This window comes from Tasmannia lanceolata, unplaced genomic scaffold, assembly GCF_043159265.1.
Source record: "Tasmannia lanceolata isolate RefF3 unplaced genomic scaffold, GAP_Taslan_0.1 ptg000008l, whole genome shotgun sequence".
In the NCBI taxonomy this organism is placed as follows: domain Eukaryota; kingdom Viridiplantae; phylum Streptophyta; class Magnoliopsida; order Canellales; family Winteraceae; genus Tasmannia; species Tasmannia lanceolata.
Window position 1 is genome coordinate 5,653,388 of NW_027518685.1, and position 19,621 is coordinate 5,673,008.

General features: G+C 39.9%; 1 protein-coding gene and 1 pseudogene across 2 annotated transcripts; one reads left to right on the forward strand and one right to left on the reverse strand.

Annotated features, from left to right (window-relative positions):
- Positions 1-4,523: 4,523 nt before the first annotated feature.
- On the reverse strand, positions 4,524-5,970 carry LOC143882484 (purple acid phosphatase 18 pseudogene; annotated as a pseudogene).
- An 8,175-nt stretch (positions 5,971-14,145) lies between these two features.
- LOC143884084 (putative disease resistance protein At4g27220) lies at positions 14,146-19,365 on the forward strand. Of its 2 annotated transcripts, XM_077387470.1 has the most exons (3): positions 14,207-14,230; positions 14,354-18,711; positions 18,795-19,365. In XM_077387470.1, the coding sequence occupies exons 2-3, from the start codon at positions 14,547-14,549 to the stop codon at positions 18,824-18,826; spliced, it is 4,197 nt and encodes a 1,398-aa protein (XP_077243585.1). In that variant the 5' UTR covers positions 14,207-14,230; positions 14,354-14,546; the 3' UTR covers positions 18,827-19,365. The 2 variants fall into 2 exon arrangements, with proteins under 2 accessions (XP_077243586.1, XP_077243585.1); XM_077387471.1 differs by having other exon boundaries at positions 14,146-18,711; positions 18,854-19,365.
- Positions 19,366-19,621: the final 256 nt, after the last annotated feature.

Genomic DNA, 19,621 nt, shown 5'->3' on the forward strand with positions numbered 1-19,621 from the left:
GGCACGCATTTTCTTTCCATTACATAAACCATGTTCCATTTGAAGTTACTATGACTGGGACTCAGCAACCCCTTTACATCTTACTAGAAACAATAACTCCGTAATTCTAGTTATTCTTATTATTCTTCTTGTATTTTTTTTCTCCATTGTTCTTGTTGTGTTTATCCATTGCATGAACACAAGAAATAGAGGATAACACAATTAATTCTCAATGGAAATCAGTCATGGGCAATCGCAAGATTTCCAAAATTTGTTACTGGAGCAAGTTTCAAGTGAATCCTAATAAATCTAGTGTTTCACTGAAGTACAGGTAGTTTACGGAAAAATTTTACATGTTCGTGGCACTTGGAGGAGTTTATATTTGGATCCAGAAGGGTCCAGTTGGTTAGTGCATGGGAAACACACACTTATGATATGAATGTGCAATGTGTGTAGAAAATGCACATTCATGTCACATCCCCAACTTCTTTTTGATCCATTCTAACTTACAACTACAATGATTAAACAATCCTAATTTTAGAGAAAAGCATTCACTCTGTAATTCGTGTTATTTTAGGGGAGAGATAAATCGACTCCCATATATCTTAAATTGACTCCCCATGTGTCTTTCTCTCTCCTCTGGGTTAGAGAGAGAAAGAGGAGAGAGAAAGACACATGAGGGGTCGATTTAAGATATTTGGTAGTCGATTTCTCGCTGCCCTTATTTTATTGTCCATGTTGTATTCTTTCTTAGTTATTGTTCTTAACATGCATTATGCATCTAGTTTTCTAGCCAACTTTAAGATTTCTAGCACTTATGATCTGAGGATGTTTAAACTACAAAGAAATTGGGTATTTAATGCGGGTGCTTAAGAGGGAAGAAGAAGAAATTAGAACACACAAAAACGAAGAAGAAGAAAATGGTAGCAATGCTCAACCTAATTGATAGATTACCAATTACATAAGTTTATCAAAATCCAAAATCCCCTTATAAAGATGGTTTCTATTCCTTCAAATGAAAGACTACAAGAGAAAATTCCTTCAAACTCCTCCGCTAACTAGCTTAGGGACATACATATCATAAATGGCTTTGGAACTCGGAAAAGGTGCAGACAAAATTTGTTCACGCTCCTCCCAACACCATTTCTAATTAATTAAAAATGACGCATACAAAAGATGCTTATATACTCAAGTTCTTAGAGGATAGCCTGAGCCGCCTACGAGAATTGTGCAAACAAGGTGGCGTCTTTGACATTCCTTTCTGTCAAATTTGAGGGAATTATTGGATTGAAATCCAGAAATCTAATTCCATGTATCTTTACCCACACATGAACAAAATATTCCCTTCTATATCCCCAAAATACTACGGTTAAAAAACTTTCTAAAGCTGTTTGATATTTTTTAAATCTGTGTGCATTCATTCTCAGGTTGTGATTATCTACAAGGTTGTTGTACTCTTAGCTCAGTTGTCTTTATCTTGTTTGATGCAATATGAAGCAGTATGCTGCGACTGACTACATCATGCTCATCAACTCTTGCAAACCAGTTATCTACTAAGGCTTGCTATGGATGGCAATGCGCCAAATTCTCAACTCTCTTCATATATCAACTGTCTTTTTTAGAGGGTCAAAACTCCCAAATTTTCTGTAAGTCTTACTAATTGTGCTGGAGTGTTTGCTTACTTAGATGGAATCCCCTTTCAAGTTTTTTGTTTTGGCTCATGTAATCTGTGAAATAGATGCATATCATCTAGCTAATTTATAAAGAGCCCCATATGCAACGGTTGGACTCAGAGTCAATTCTCAGCAAAATTAAGGCCATGTTGGTTTTGGATTTTGAGAATTGATTTTGAGTCCAAAACTGATTATTGGCAGTACCTAAAGTTACCAACTTTTACTTGTAGAACTAATGTTGATAAATGATAAGTTCTCTGTTAAATTGCCTTTGCCTTGTGAAAGTACCTACTTTTCCAGAGAAGAACTACTACAAGTTTCAACTCAAGTGGAAAAACTCATGACTTTGAATGACTCCATCTCTGTCAACTATATAAAGAAATTCAGTGTACAAACCGTTTCAATTGTCTAACTGGCATTCATGCCCATTGATATGGAGTCTGGACTATCCAATTGATGGGCCGAAAACGACTCATGGAATCAGGAATCAGAATCGGCATCCTAATTGTTCCCTATTCCGATTCTCCTGGAATTGGAATGAAAAAATCTAGTGAAAAATGTTCAATAAAATTTTCATTCCGACCTGTGCAGAATCAAAGTATCACCTCTTGGGGCAGGAAGCAGATTCCGTCATTCTCCCCATTTAATTCCACCCTGGTGTCATTTCACTCATTTGTAGCCCTCTGATTCCATTTTATTTTTTGAATTCAACACCATAATCAAGCAGAATCAGAATCGGATGCTGATTCCTAGGCTTGAATCCAGCAATCGAAATTACCTCTGTTTGGTTGCAGCTATTTACCTCTTGTAAGGAGTCAACAGAGATGAGACAAGCCTTGGAGTTACACTTACCTTGTAGAATAGTGGTAAGCTCGTAGGATAGTGGTAAGTAGTGTTTGGTAGTCAAACTCGTAGAGCAGTGGTACGGGGTGTCATTACCAATATAGAGAGAAGAGATACTGCTTGGGTCCCACTAACAAGAACTGCCTTGGCCAATCCTAGATGAGCACGTGTAGAGCTGTTTATTTAGTGGGCCATCACCAAAGATGTTGGACCTCACCAGGCCTATTAGTTTCTGACCGTCCGGTCCTAACCCTTGTTCAAAAAGAGGTTTTTGATGCCTCTCACTAAAAGGTTTTGCTATTTACACTTTTCAAGCTTTGATTAGCAGCTGGATTTATTCAGCATGAGACAGGCCCCACTGTATGTCATGGAGTTGGCCCACCAAATTAATGGTCCCGATCACTATACTAGTGTGCAATTTTTGTGGAGTAGAATGTGACACTAGTAATGGGGACCGAGGAAGTGATCTACAAACCAGGTAAAAAATATGTCATGTGATGGCACATCAGTTCTCTATTAAAAAAATGTTCTAAAATCTTTCATAAAAGCTTTAGTTTCAAAGACATACAGTGGATTATTATGAATTGGATCGTACATCATTCTATGGATTTTTATTTTAATTTCATTTTTTTATTTTTTTCTGATACGAGACCTATTTATGCCGTGGCCCAACAATGGAACGAAGCCGTTTTGAAAACTAGACCCGATCATCGGGGCACACACCATATAAAATCTCACAAGGTAGAACATGACATGGTTACATAGTTAGTTCAACGGTGGTGAGAGAGGGTGGGAGATAGAGAGGTTATAAAGCGTCAATGTCTCAATTATGAAGAGGGTGAGGAAAGGCTAAAAAACAAAGGAAAAAAAAAAACTATTCAAAATATGATTTATCTTTTCCCTGTTTTATTTTAGCATTTTTTCACCTCCCCTCACTCGTGCCCTCTCAAATCTCTCCTTTACCCACTCTCCTTATAGCTTCCGTATAAACTAACATTTAGGCCATGTTTGGCAACCATGAAAAATTATTCCATGGAATATTCATATACCCAATCGAGAGGATACAAGAAGAATGGGGAGGGAGAGACATGAGTTTTTTTTAATAACTAGTGAAAAGTCTAGTGACAAGAAAATTCCTAAACTAGGACATGAGTTATTTTTAATAACTAGTGAAAAGTCTAGTGACAAGAAAATCCCTAAACTAAGAGAGATCACATCTAAAATCCCTAAAAACTAGTGAAAATATTAAGAATTGGTTTTTAATTTTCCCGGTTTCAGGACCTTTCCATGCTCCTCACACTCCTAACCTCACTAGTCTCTGCATCTCCCACCCATTTCCCACAACTGGCCCCAAAAATATGAAATTTTTTTTCATGGTGGCCAAACTTGGCCTTATTCATGTTTTTGTAACATGCCACCCTAAGGACAAAGGCAGTGTTATGAAAAGGGCTAGTACCGCATTTCTTACCAGTAGTCATAATTTCTTAGTACGGCATAATGGGAGCAAATAAGGCCAGCCATAAGCAATTAAACTTGGTTATTTCAATGGAAAAAAAAAATGAGAATAGCAAATCTGAAATATTTCCTTAACTTGAGTAAGAACATAACAAATAAAATACAGTGGACAACAAATAAAATACAGTGGACTGCAAGCAGAAACTACTAACCAAGTTATCTGTAATATTCTTGAACAAATTTCACATACCGCTTACTTCAGCCAATGTGCACAGCTTTTAACAGAGAAATTTTAGATCCCATTAATAAGAAATCAAAGATGAAATTCCCATTCTTGCATTCATACAGATAGGTTCAAAATGCAAACAATGCTAGTTACACTAGCTTAAAGTGGAAGCAGAACAATATATATTACTTGTCTTCAAACAACATCAAGAAACCACTCAAATATAAGGTCTCCTGATGGATTTATCATGCATATTTACATAGCATTATATCCTTGCAGAGATTTTACCAACAGAACCATAAAGGCCTGTTCTAAGGAGCTATGAGGACCCTCCTGGATATGGGCTTCTAATTAGAAACACACCTCGTACTGGCCAATGAATTTATCCACACCTGATCTGACTGTACTGGCTTATTATCATCGTTCCTGTGCCAGCTCCAGAATGCATGAGATGAATTCACAATCTTGAGTTCACCGTGACCGAAACTCGCTTCTCGGAAGACAGACCAATCTGGCTTTGGTTGAATGTAACTGCCAATCCATTCATCACTAGGTGAGAAGCCTTATCAACAATATATTCTGTGATGTCCTGCACTCTAAAACACATAGGTACCTTTTCCAATTCACTTGGTGTTACAGTCCTAAGTGGGGGCCCGCCTAGGTATGGGACTGGGTGGGACCAGCCTCATATGGGACAGGTTTAAAGGGCCTTGCCTAACGCGTTCCATCAGCTCTGGAGCTTTTGGAGTATCGGTAAGGTACCTAACATTTGGTATCAGAGCAGCCACCACGTCCAGTGTTCGAGTCACGGAAGGGGTGACCTATGGTGAGGACTACCTGGAAAGGGCTACCTAGTAAAAAAAAAAAGCTAGAGTGAAAGCCGCCAGAGTGAAGTTGCCACAGAGTGGGCCGCCGCGGAAGGGGCGACCTGTGGAAAGGGCTACCTGAAAAAAAAGGCCAGAGTGAAAGCCGTCACAGAGTGGGCCACCGAGGAATGCAGATTTGGAAGCCTGGTGGTATGTTACGGTCCTAAGTGGGGGCTCGCCTAGGTATGGGACTGCATGGGACCCAGCCTGGTATGGGACAGGTTTGAAGGGCCTTGCCTAACGCGTTCCATCAGCTCTGGAACTTTTGGCGTATCAGTAAGGTACCTAACACTTGGAAATTGGAAAATGACCTTGTTTATTTGCAAAATAGTGATTCCATTATATGTAAAAAAAGGTTGAATGATAACAGGGTCTTTGTCATCTGTAATGACACCCAATGTTTTTTTTTTTTTTTTTTGTTGAAGTTTTGTGCCTTCTAGGGTTTCACTAACTGGAGAGTTATGAGTTGCCACCCCGAAGAACTTAAGAGAGAACTTGAAGAGTTCTGGTCTGAATTGAGTTATTGACTAGAATCAGGAATCAGGGCAAAATCTAAAAGCAAGATTTGGCGGTTTCTTCATAAAGAGATCAAATAAAGAAAAAACTTCTCATTTACTACCTGACCAAATAAACATGTGCTGGGTAAATGAGGAGAGTCTTACCTTTGAGCTAAACCTTCCCTGCTACCTCCAGCACCGATGGTAATGTGAACAGGACCGCAAGGATCTACTTTTCCATTGTTGACGCGTTTCTGATAACCAAACAAAAATGCAACATATTGTAACTAAGCTCTATAGAGTTGAAAAGGAGAATCCAAAAACAACCGTCCACAACAGAGCTGGATTACCGAGCGCTCATAAGCATGTACATGGCCAGCAAGTACAATATCCAAACTGGCCTCATAAAGCAATGGCTCCACGGCAGCCATCATGTTGTTTCCTTCGCCTTGATGAGCTTTATTACTGTTATACCACGCCACATGAAAAAGCACTAGCAGCCAGGGTGTCCTTTGACGGTTTACTTCGAGAGATCAGCTACAAAGCCAAGGACAAACGAATACTCTTACCATATGGCAACAATGAAGATTCATTTCTCATCTTTTGTAACTCATGGTTCACAAAAATATTGGAAAAACATGTCAATACTGTTCAAAAATGAAATGACAACTAATTTCTTTGTCTGAACATATCTGCAGATTTTTAAGTGTCATAATGGCATGACAACCATACTAAAATGGCCCAATTCTGAGTTCCAAATCTCTTATCAAGTGAGGAATGAGGCCTTGGGCAATCCAACCCGAACCCAACCGTCCTAATTTTATTGTGATTTTATTCGAGGTGTGCTTGGTTAGGGTTGCCCTTCCACGATTTGAGGCCCAAGCTTGGTTGGGTTACAGTATGGGCAAGGCACTACTACATAGGGTTGGGCTAGGGTTGACCTCAACCTGACCCAACCCAGTTTGAGTTACACCCCTAGTTGGGTTGGGTTAGGATTGAGGTCAACCCTCACCTAGCCCAATGTAGCATTACGTCAGCCTGACTCAACCTAACCCGAATTGCACTCCTAAACCGTAAAAGGTATTGATTCATTTTAAGAATAATGTCTTTTTTTCCTTCACTTTTTTCTGCTTTTATCTGCAATAGTAGATATGGAACCCATCTGTAAGATCTTGATCTAGCAGTTAAGGGATTCTCACATGAGTTTGGCTTGTGGGCAAATTGAGTCTTGGTTGATAAAAAATGGACCCCACACCCTACTGTATTACGATGAGGTTGAGCTTCATCCATTGACATCATCATTTACTCTAATTCTCAGGCATTCCTTATCTTCATCGCTGCTTAGTGTTTCTTTCCGTGTCAAATTCATCAGTCCTAGCTTATTATCCACCAAAGGCCAATCTGGAAAAGTTTGGAAAAGAAAAACTTTTCCTAAATTTCTTAGTTTTCCCTTTGTTTGATTACAAAAGAAGAAAAAAAGTAACTAAGTACCACAGCAGGAAGTTTTATTCAGAGGGACCTTCAATCGATGTCCCTCCAAATAAGCCATAGCTATATCGTTTCCCTCTAAATCGCACGACAAAAATATTCTTAGGAAATTTTTTCCGTGCAATTTATGTGTTTTTTTGTTGTTGTTGAACATCGGTGGTCAGTTGGTCACATATAGACACTAGCTCACATTCAACTAAAAATGTACACATTAATGGATGCGGATGACATGATTTATGGGCCATGGGAGATCAATCAAATGTGGACATACCTCACTTGTTAAGAAGATTTGATCAACAACAGCCCACCTATAGGGCGTTTACTTTTGTGGTACCTTCCCATATAGTTTCAACAAATGAGTTACAGAGTTTATTGATTGCCAGAATCAAGAATCACAATCACATCATATTCAAATTCCTATTCCGATTCCCCTAGGATTGAAGAAAAATTAATTTTAATTTTAATTTTAATTCAAAAAATTCTAATAAAAATTCCATTCCTACCAAGGCAGAATCAGAGCACCACCTCTTGGGGTAGGAAACAGGTTCTGCCATTTCCCCCTATAATTCCGCCTTGTCAACTCTACCCCTTTGATTCGGTTCTTTTTTTGGAACCAAATGTGGGAATCAGACGGGATTATGTTGCGGTCTTGAGTGGGGACCCACCTAGGTATGGAATTGGGTGGGACCTAACCTGGTATGAGATAGGTTCAAAGGGCCTGACCTAACGCGTTCCATCGGCTCTTGAACTTTTGGTGCGGGTTAGGTACCTAACAGATTGGAATTAGATCCCAATTTTAGTACCTGATTCCGTCAATCCAAACATGCCTTGGTATTTGATCAAAGAACAGCCGAGTTTATAGGAGGTTGTGGCGGGTCTTTGCATTTTTGTTTATAGTAATTGATCATAGGCAGGGTGAAAGGCGTCACATAATTGGCGACTGAGGACAACAAATGCAGAAGCGGGGTAGAATGTTACGGTCCTGAGTGGGGGCCACGTAGGTATGGGACTGGGTGGGACCTAACCTGGTATGGCACATGTTCAACGGGCATATAGCCTAACATCGTTCCATCAGCTCTGGAGCTTGTGGAGTATTGGCTACGAACCTAATAGATTGGAAGTTGATCCCAATTTCAGTACCTGATTCCAACAATTTAAACATGCCTCGACATTTGATCCAACAACAGTCAGACTTATTAGGATTTAACAACGCAGCAAAATAACGATATGCAAAAGATATACGAAAATGAAACTCACACACAAACAGAACACACAGATTTATATATATGTCCACGGCAGAGCGATAAGCCAACGTTTCCACTATTCTGAAGAAGAGATTACAAAAACCCTCACAACTCTCTCACGGTTGCTCCTGATGTCATACCCTAACTATAACGTCCTGATACACGTTACAATAAAGGGAAAAACCCTAATTCTTGAAACTACAAAACTACCCACGTAGTTGGGGAAAACTGTATAGTACTTTTCGCATTAGACTAAGATCAGGCTTCACCAATAACAAGACTTTATCAGAGGCTGTGGATAGTCTTTGCATTTCTGTTTTAGTAATTGATCATAGGCCTAAGATAGCCTCACAAAAGGGTGGTGCACAGTGCACACGGGTCTTTGCATTTCTGTTTCCAGTAATTTATCACAAGCCTAAGATAGTCTCACAAAAGGGTGGCGCACAGGATCAACGCACAAAAATAGTCCCATGTTCCCCTAAGAGTCATGTTTGGTTATTGCTATGGCAGACATGGTAATCAACCGAAGCTTTTGCATAGCACACCTTATGAGACTTTTTTCTCTTTCTTTTTTTTATTCTTTTGGTCTCAAAGCTGCAATTATTGCCTTTTAAAAAGCCAATTAAACAGTTTAAAATTCTTCCTTATGTATCGTAGGTGTTTTTCTCTTTGACGAAATCTCCTACGGTCTTCTTATTTGCTTGCTTTGATATTGGTTCTGCAACCGCTATCCTACATGCATTGCTTCGAATTGTCATTCTTGTGTTCTAGGGTAGTTTTTTTTAATGATAAAAACTGAATTAGAATGAAATAAGAACCGCGAGATCAATCCGACAATCGAGATAATCAGTGTACATGTGTTCTAACTTCTAAGGTAGTTATTATGTATTGAAAATGAAAGAGTCCTTGTATGTTTTCTAGGGTCCTTTATGCCAGGTTAATTCTCGAAGAGTCCTTGCACTTATGGGACTACAATTGTGTTTAATGTGGTTAGCTATTTTAGGAAGTGGCTTGTGTCTATAAGTATGTATTCATTTGTGTAGAGATTAGGGCTGCAACAGGGTCGGGTTGGGTTGGGTTGGGTTTTTCAAAACCCTAGCCCAACCCTTGATCCCATTATCTTGGACCTGACCCGTCCTGACCCTGAGTCAGGGCCAAAAAACCTCAACCCAATGCCTGCCTTGCAGGGCTCAGCGTGGCCCTAGCCCTAATTGACCCTAGTGCAAATACTGTTAAGAGTGCAAAAATAAAGCAACCACATATCATATTGGACAAAATGATCAATAAACATAGAAAAGGGAACAAAATAAGACAATATGAATTCGACAACATAACGGGCAGCAGAAACAATTAATAATAATAATCGAAAGGAACATCAATCCAAGATAACAGAAAACATTAACAAAAGAAATATGCACAGATGGTTCAATTCTATAATAGAAAACAGGGTCGGGCCGGGCCGGGCTGACCCAAGGTATCAACCCTGAACTTGACCCGACCGTGAGTCAGGGCCTAAATAATGAACCCTGACCCGCCCTCAGGGTTGGAAAATCCAACCCAGACCCTGTTCGGGCTCAAGGTGGGTCAGGGCTCACAGGGCCAAACTTGCACCCCTAATAGAGATTGAATGGAAAAGGAAAAAGAAGAAAGTTAAAGGCTGAAACAAGAGAAAAGAAGAGTACTACTAGAGATTTAGAGAATGGAGAAGAACACCAAGTTTATGGGAAATGGGAGATCAAAGCTAAGGCTTATTCAATGGAGGGTTCAGATCAATCAAAGGTGGGACCCACAATGCCATGGTAGACATATCCCATTTGTCAAGGCTAGGTGGTGCCCCACCGAAGAATGCCTTGTGGAAAGATTCGATCCACTTTAAAAATGCAAGGAGAGGACAAACATATAAGCATTTCTCTTTGAAATATTCTATCCATGTTAGGTGAAGACCAACATCGTTTTCTTTTTTGTTTGTTGATTAAACTAGGTAATCAACCATTAAAGCAAAGCATTAGGTGAAAGAATAAAAAAATAGACTTTCATTAAACGGAAGAATAAAGACACAGAGTTTTCAAATTTCCCTAACAAAAAGAGAGAGTTTATTATATGGTGTGCCAGCCAAACAACACGTAATCCAGGCCCCACCCGTACTTGATTCAACAACAGCCCACGTATATAGGGCAGCACTTTTGTTCACTTCACCATAAAAAGAGTTACACAGTTAAATTCCTATTCCAATTCTCTGGAATGAGAAAAAAATTAAATTAAAATTTTAATTCAAGAAATTCTAATAAAAATTCCATTCTCTCCAAGACAAAATCAGAATACCACCTCTCGGGGTGGGAATGAGATTCTGCCATTTCCCCCCTCTAATCTTCATCACTGTCAATTCTACCTCTTTTGATTCCATTCTTTTCTTGGAACCAAATGCTGGAATCAAATGTGGGACCCACAAAGCCATATAAGGTGAAGACAAAATCGTTTCATTTTTGAAAGATTCTATCCATTTAAGGTGAAGACAAAAATCGTTCTCTCTTTTATTTGTTAATTAAATTAGGGAATCAACCAGTGGAGTGAAACATTAGGTGGAACAAATTAAAAAAATGAAAATGGTGTGACGCCCTACCAAATAAGAGAGTTATTATAAGGTGTGCTGCCCTACCAATACGTAATACAGGTCCCCTTCATATTTGATTCAACAACAGCCCACGTTTAGGGCGTTTACTTTTGTGGTACCTCCCCATATAGTTTCACCAAATGAGTTATAGAGCTAATTGATTGCCAGAATCAAGAAGCACAATCACAATCACCGAATTAGTTACCTCCCCATATAGTTTCTACTCGTCTGATTCCGTTCTTTTTTTGGAACCAAATGTGGGAATCAAACAGGATTATGCTGCGGTCTTGAGTGGGAACCCACCTAGGTATGGAATTGGGTGGGACCTAACTTGGAATGAGACAGGTTCAAAGGGCCTAACCGAACTCGTTCCATCAGCTCTTGAACTTTTGGTATGGGTTAGGTACCTAACAGATTGGAATCAGATCCCAATTTCAGTACCTGATTCCATTAATCCAAATATGCCTTGGTATTTGATCAAAGAACAGCCGATTTTATAGGAGGCTGTGGCAGGTCTTTGCATTTTTGTTTACAGTAATTGATCATAGGCCTTAGCTAGTCTCATAAAAGGGTGGCCCACCATATCAACGCACAAAAATAGTCCCACATGCCACTAATAGTCAAGTTTGGATATTGGTGTCGACACAAATTTCATGAATTCAATAACATAACATTCGAGGACAAATTACAAAGAAATTTATAATTACAAGAAAAGTGGTATAACTTTCTGGGATCCTCTGATTAACAATCAATTTGTGAAGACAATGAACGATATGGTGAAGACGAGGGCTTTTGTGATAAAAATTTTGTTTTTCGGTGTTTGTAGATGTTTGAACTTTACTATGGGCTTCACGCTTTATCGGCTGTGAAGATATGTTAATTAATTTCCAAGGAAGGGTCTTGTTTGGTGGCTTGATCTTTTTGGAAGTGTTCTTCAAGTACTTGGTTGCTTTGTTTAAACGTACCACCCTTGATATTTGATCCAAGAAGCACTTAGGTGACAATTATATGCTAAAAGGCAAGATACATGAGTGCATGTATCAAAACATAGTTGTGCTGAAATCATTTCCCTAGACATATAAGCATTTCTGATTTCTCTTTGAAATATTATATTCATGTTAGGTGAAGACCAACATCGTTTTCTGTTTTTGTTTGTTAATCAAATAAGAGAATAAACCCATTAAAGCAAAGCATTAGGTGGAAGAACAAAAAAGGAGACTTTCATTAGATGGTAGAATATAAAAAGAGAGAGTTTTCTACACATTGAGGTGGCGTAACAATAAAAAGAGAGTTATTATATGGTGTCCGTGTCCGTGTCCGTGTGCCAGACTAACAACACGTAATCCAGGCCCCACCCTTATTTGATTCAACAACATCCCAAGCATCTATAGCGGCACTTTTGTCCTACCTCAACATAAAAAGAGTTACACAGTTAAATTTCTATTGCAATTCTCCAGAATGAGAAAAGAATTAAATTAATATTTTAATTCAAAAAATTCTAATAAAAATTCCATTCTGACCAAGGCAGAATCAGAATACCACCTCTTGGGTAGGAAACTGATTCTGACATTTCCCCGACTCTAATTCTGCCTCACTGTCAATTGACTCAATTCTACCTCTTTTGATCCCGGTTTTTTTTAGGAACCAAATGCTGAATTCGGGTGATTCCAGTGCCTGATTCCGGCAATCCAAAGATGCCTTGCTATTCAACCCAGCAACGACGAACTTTATAAGAGGCTGTGCATGATACATTAAATGCCTAAGATAGTTTTTTAACAGAGTAACCCACCAGATCAACACACAAAAATCGTCCCAGATGCCACTAATAGCCATGTTTGGATATTACAAAGGCAGACATAGCAATCAACCGAAGCTTTTGCCTATAACATCACACCTCACATTTGGTATCAGATGTTCGAGTTACGGAAGGGGCAACCTATGGAGAGGAGTACCTGGAAAGGGCCACCCAGTAAAAGCCAGAGTGAAAGCCTCCAGAGAGGGCCACTGCAGAAGGGGCGGCCTATGAAAAGGGCTACCTAAGAAAGGGAAGAGTGAGAGGTGTCACATAGTTGGCGACTGAGGACGGCAAATGCAGAAGTAGGGTGGAATGTTACGGTCTCGAGTGGGGCCCACCTAGGTATGGGACTGGGTGGGACCTAAGCTTATATGGCACATGTTTAAAGTGCATATAGCGTAACATCGTTTCATCAGCTCTGGAGCTTGTGGAGTATTGGCTACGTACCTAACATATTGGAAATTGATCCCGACTTCAGTACCTAATTCCGACAATTCAAACATGCCTCGGTATTTGATCCAACAATAATCAGACTGTTAGGAATTAACAACATAGCAGAATAACGATATGCAAAAGATAAAAAAGGGAAATGTTATCAGCACTACTCTATTTTGATGAGGGCACTCCTAATTTTATTAAAAGTACAGTATGGCCTGCACCATAGGATGATTTGAACCGTCCATTAGATGGGCCACAACCTAAATAGGTTGTGCCCCAAAAATTAATTCCATAGGTTGATCCTAACCCCACCAAGGGTTAGGATCAACCCTCTAACATTCAGATCGGAGGGTTAGCTCCGATCTACCGCTATCCTATATGCATTGCTTCGAATTGTCATTCTTGTGTTCTAGGGTAGTTTTTTTTTTTTTTAATGATACAGAACTGAATTAGAATGAAATAAGAACCGCCGGAACAATCTGACAATCGAGATAATCAGTGTACATGTGTTCTGACTTCTAAGGTAGTTAGTATGTATTGAAAATGAAAGAGTCCTTGTATGTTTTTTAGGGTCCTTGCACTTAGCTATTTTAGGAAGTGGCTTGTGTCTCTAAGTATGTATTCATTTGTGTAGAGAATCTAGAAATTGAATGGAAAAGGAAAAAGAAGAAAGTTAAAGGCTGAAACAAGAGAAAAGAAGAGTACTACTAGAGATTTAGAGAATGGAGAAGAACACCAAGTTTATGGGAAATGGGAGATCAAAGCTAAGGCTTATTCAATGGAGGGTTCAGATCAATCAAAGGTGGGACCCACAATGTCATGGTGGACATACCCCATTTGTCAAGGCTAGGTGGTGCCCACCGAAGAATGCCTTGTGGAAAGATTCGATCCAGTTTTAAAATGCAAGGAGAGGACAGACATATAAGCATTTGTCTTTGAAATATTCTATCCATATTAAAGCAAAGCATTAGGTGAAAGAATTAAAAAGAGACCTTCATTAGACGGAAGAATAAGAGAGTATTCTTGATTTCTATACATTGAGGCGGCCCAAAAAAAAAGAGTTTATTATATGGTGTGCCAGCCAAACAACACGTAATCCGTCCAACATTCCTAAGGTAGATATGAAATTGCCTAGCACCCCCTTATGAGACTTTTTCTCTCCTTTCTGTTCTTTTGTTCTTCTTTTTTCGGTGTATTGCCTTTCAAAGGGTCAATTAAACCTTTTAAAATTCTCTTAGGTGGTTTCCTGCTTGACATTGTCTGCGTGTCTTGTTGTTTGATTGCTTTGAATTGGTTCTGCACCTGCTATCCTATTGCATTACTGCATTCAGAAAGGCCATCTCTTGCAAGAAGAAGAAACACAAAGCAGGTGCACACACATTTCTAATTGCTATTCCTTCCACCATTAGTTTCCTCTTTGCAATCCTCGTCATGTGTACTGCTGTGCCTATTATTGGTGTTATCTGTCAAACTGTGACCCTTTCATCCGCTTATATTAAGAGCCGCTATGATTACCTTGTTCATTATAGAAGGTTTGTTGAAAATCATAACAACAGAGTTGAAATTTTGGTGTTGAGGAGAGATGCTGTGCAACTATTAGTCAATGCTGCGTGTAGGAGAGGAGAAGAAATCACTGATGAAGTTCAAGGATGGCTACAAGAAGTTGTTGCAACTGAAGCAGTCGCGAAGAGATTGGATGATGGAGTGAAGGAGAACAAGAGATGTTTCAAGTGTTGTCCCGATTTGTGCTCGCGTAGGAGAGGAGAAGAAATCACTGATGAAGTTCAAGGAAGGCTACAAGAAGTTGTTGCAACTGAAGCAGTCGCGGAGAGATTGGATGATGGAATGAAGGAGAACAAGAGATGTTTCAAGTGTTGTCCCGATTTGTGCTCACGTAGGAGAGGAGAAGAAATCACTGATGAAGTTCAAGGAAGGCTACAAGAAGTTGTTGCAACTGAAGCAGTCGCGGAGAGATTGGACGATGGAGTGAGGGAGAACAAGAGATGTTTCAAGTGTTGTCCCGATTTGTGCTCGCGTAGGAGAGGAGAAGAAATCACTGATGAAGTTCAAGGAAGGCTACAAGAAGTTGTTGCAACTGAAGCAGTCGCGGAGAGATTGAATGATGGAGTGACGGAGAACAAGAGATGTTTCAAGTGTTGTTTGTGCTCGCGCTATTCTCTGGGTAAAGAAGCAAAGAAGAAGATGGTTGCTGTTGATGACCTACTAACAAGAGGGAATTTCACTCATGTATCAAATCCTCGCCCACCTCCAAGCATAGAATCCTTGCCGGCGGGTGAATTTGAAGCTTTTGAATCCACAGAACCAGCTATAGAGCAGGTCATCAACGCATTAAAAGATGAAAGAATCAACATCATCGGAGTATACGGGATGGGAGGCGTTGGCAAGACGACCCTAGTGGAACAAGTGGGAAAGAAAGCTAAGAAAGAAAAGTGGTGCGATGACGTTGTAAAGGTGACTGTTTCCCAGGAACACGACTTAGAAAAGATCCAAAGTGAACTTGCTGAGAAATTAGGGATGCAACTAACAGAAAAGAACGTAGGAGTAAGAGCGGGCCGGTTGTTGGATAGATTAAAGCAAGAGAAGAAGATACTCATAATCTTGGACGATCTATGGGATAGATTGGACTTAACTCAGGTAGGAATCCCCTCCGCAGGTAACCATGAGGGCTGCCAAATTATAATTATAATGACAACACGAAACGAAGATGTATGTTCCAAGATGAACTGCCAGGAAATTATCAAAGTCAAAGAATTATCTCCACAGGATTCATGGGATCTGTTCAAAGAGAAAGCCAGCGTTGATGAAACTGATGAAGTGGCAAAGGATGTTGCTAAAGAATGCAAGGGGTTGCCTCTTGCAATTGTCACGGTTGCAAGGGCACTAAAATGCAAGGACTCAGATGCTTGGGAGAATGCACGGAGAGAATTACGAGCATCTTGTCCTAAGAACATAGATAATGTGTATAAAGATCTATACTCTTGTCTGGAGCTGAGCTACAACTACATGGAAGGTGAGGAAGTCAAATCCTGCTTCTTGTTTTGTTGTCTCTTTCCTGAAGATTATGACATCGAAGTACGTCATTTGATGAGATACTTGGTGGGAGAGATGGTTTTCAAAAATGTAAGCAAGTTGAAAGATGCGTGGCATCTAACACAAACTTTGGTTAAGAAACTTAAGGATTCGTGCTTGCTGTTAAACAGTGACAAAGAGGGTCATGTAAAAATGCATGATGTGGTTAGAGATGTGGCCATATGGATCGCATCAAGAATAGAGCATGGATCTCTAGTTAAAGCCGGGGTACATTTGGAAGATTTGCCAGAAAAGTTGGAACAATGCAAGAGGCTTTCACTGATGAGAAACACAATTAGTGTGCTCCCTAAACAGCCAATGTGCCCACATCTCCAAACCTTATTACTACAAAATAATGGCTATTTGAAAGAAATCCCAAATAATTTCTTCCAACAAATGCCAGAACTTTTAGTTTTGGATCTTTGTGGGACTGCTATTTCATCACTGCCGCCTTCACTACCACGCTCATCCAACCTCAGGACTTTGTGTTTTGATGGATGCGGTAGTTTATATAACATATCTCCACTGAAGGACTTGGTGAATCTCGAAATCCTTAGCCTAAAAAGAACTGGGATCGAAGAACTACCAATAGAAATAGGGGATTTGCCAAATCTGAAGCTTTTGGATCTTACAGACACTTGGAGACTGGAAAGGGTGCCGCCCAATGTGATATCAAAGTCGTTAGAAGAATTATATATGAGAAATAGCTTTAATATGTGGGAGGTGAAAGGTAGCAGCGGTGATGGAAGTAATGCTAGCTTTGATGAGGTGGTGGCATCTTTGTCTCGGCTAACCGTTCTATACATTGATGTTGCAGACTTAAAATGTATTTCTTCAGACTTCTCTGGCCCTTGGGGGAATCTAACGAAATTTGGTATGCGCGTGTCAGATGACTGGGAATTTATAGTGTGTAGGCTTGATTTCGGAAATTATATGGAGATTAAGATAATGTCGTACCCAATTTGTAAGTGGGTAAAGGTTTTACTGGGAAGAAGCGAAGAGATTGTCTTGGAGGGGGTTTGCACCAATATTACCCACCTCCTGGATGATGAAGGTCGTGGTTTCAACAACTTGAAGAGCCTCACACTCAATTATTGCCACGAAATGGAACATATCGCCTTTCCACCAATTGCTTTCGGGAGGTTGCAACGATTGACCGTCTCGAGAATGTATAAGTTGGAGGAGGTATTTGACTATGAGGAGGGGATTATAGAAAAGAGCCATGCTATTCCTCTCTCTACTTTGGAAGAAATTGAATTAAAATTTCTGCCCAAACTGAGGAGTTTATGGAAGGGGGCGATGCCACCAACTGGAACCCTCCACAACCTAAAGAAGCTCGTTGTCTACAACTGCGACAGCTTGACATGTCTCTTCTCCCCTGTTCTTGCACAAAACCTTCAACAATTGGAGGAACTGTATATTCAATTCTGCTCAAAAATGGAGAAAATAATCTGCGATGAGGAGATGATGCCACCAACTGGAACCCTCCACAACCTAAAGAAGCTCGTTGTCTTCCACTGCGACAGCTTGACATGTCTCTTCTCCCCTGTTCTTGCACAAAACCTTCAACAATTGGAGGAACTTGAGATTCGATCGTGCTCAAAAATGGAGAAAATAATCTGCGATGAGGAGATGATGCCACCAACTGGAACCCTCCACAACCTAAAGAAGCTCGTTGTCTCCAACTGCGACAGCTTGACATGTCTCTTCTCCCCTGTTCTTGCACAAAAGCTTCAACAATTGGAGGAACTTGAGATTCGATCGTGCTCAAAAATGGAGAAAATAATCTGCGATGAGGAGATGATGCCACCAACTGGAACCCTCCACAACCTAAAGAAGCTCGTTGTCTCCAACTGCGACAGCTTGACATGTCTCTTCTCCCCTGTTCTTGCACAAAACCTTCAACAATTGGAGTTCCTTGAGATTCAATCGTGCTCAAAAATGGAGAAAATAATCTGCGATGAGGAGATGATGCCACCAACTGGAACCCTCCACAATCTAAAGAAGCTCTTTGTCTCCAGCTGCGACGGCTTGACATGTCTCTTCTCCCCTGTTCTTGCACAAAACCTTCAACAATTGGAGGAACTTGATATTCAATCGTGCTTAAAAATGGAGAAAATAATCTGCGATGAGGAGATGGTGATAAATGCATCGGAAGAAGAGCAGGAATTGGGAGTGGTAAACAAGGAGCACCTCCTGCTCCCTCGATTAAAGGATCTAATGCTATATAATCTGCCAAAGCTTTGGAGTCTCTGCTACCACCGCAACAATAGAGGAGGAGGAGGAGGAGGAGGAGGAGGCGGGTCCCATGTATCTCTCGATTTCCCTTCCTTGGAATCTATTCAGGTACTTGGTTGCTTCAATTTAAAGAGGCTTCCATTTGGGCCCCAAAGGGCACCTAAACTTGGAAGGATTGATGGAGAAGAAGCATGGTTTGAAGGGCTGGAGTGGGAGGACGAAGTCATAAAGTCACGCCTCCGACCTCTTTTTATCTCGATAAGTGATGGTAATGACATTATGGATAAATTTCATTTCGTTTCCTTTCTTATCTAATCATGTCTTATTCCTTTTGCATTCCCTTCCTTGCAGGGTGGTGCTTACTGAGCGATCTAACCCATTGATATGTTTCATCACTTTTTTTTTTATAGGTAACTAGTTGGTTCCCTTTTGCCAGTAGATCTTCCGATCATCTCCATCCTCCAGGGTCGTCTACTCTCGCCTCCACAAATTCGGTAATCGGATGAGCAACTTCTTCACAGCTTTCTTACACCTCTATATCTACCATTTTCCTGTATTTATTTCCCATCAAAATAATGGTTTTTTTTTTTAATATAGGCTACTGATTTTTGCACCCCTATGTTTTAATAATTGCACAAATTCAGCTTTTCTTTTTCTTTTTTAATTGGCTTATCAGTACTTTTGAGGAACTGTGATAATCTTTGTCACCTGTTTAAATAATAAAAGTCAAGATGGGTTAGTGCAATTATAAAAACATGGTAGTGCCAACATCAGTAGCCTTAATATATTGTTTGGTCTATCTGGAATGTGAATAAAGTGTCACCAGTTTTTATGTTTTGACTTTTGAGAGAGAAGGGATTGGAATTGTGTTGTATCATAAACAGGGAGTTGAGTTTGTGGAATACAAACCTCTCTTTTAGCATTTTTCATGATCTTAGCGTTTTGTAGCAAAATGATTTATGGAGCACCATGTTATGTTAACATTGTTGAATAACCAATGGCATTCATCTTTCAGAATTAGTCACAGATCCCTTTTCCCTTTTCCTGGATGTGGCTTCATGGAAAAATACAAACCTAATTGACAAATTTCAGTGCAAAATAGTAAGACCAAAGACTCTCCACAAGACCGGTGTCATCTAACAACCTAGCTTTGATGATGTCTGTGTCTGGAATGAAAG

Excerpts from the sequence above, each read along its gene's own strand:
- LOC143884084 (XM_077387470.1), top strand. The coding sequence starts at position 14,547 with ATGTGTACTGCTGTGCCTATTATTGGTGTTATCTGTCAAACTGTGACC. Across the intron at positions 18,712-18,794 it reads TTTTATCTCGATAAGTGATG|GGTGGTGCTTACTGAGCGAT; the intron begins GTAATGACATTA and ends CCTTCCTTGCAG.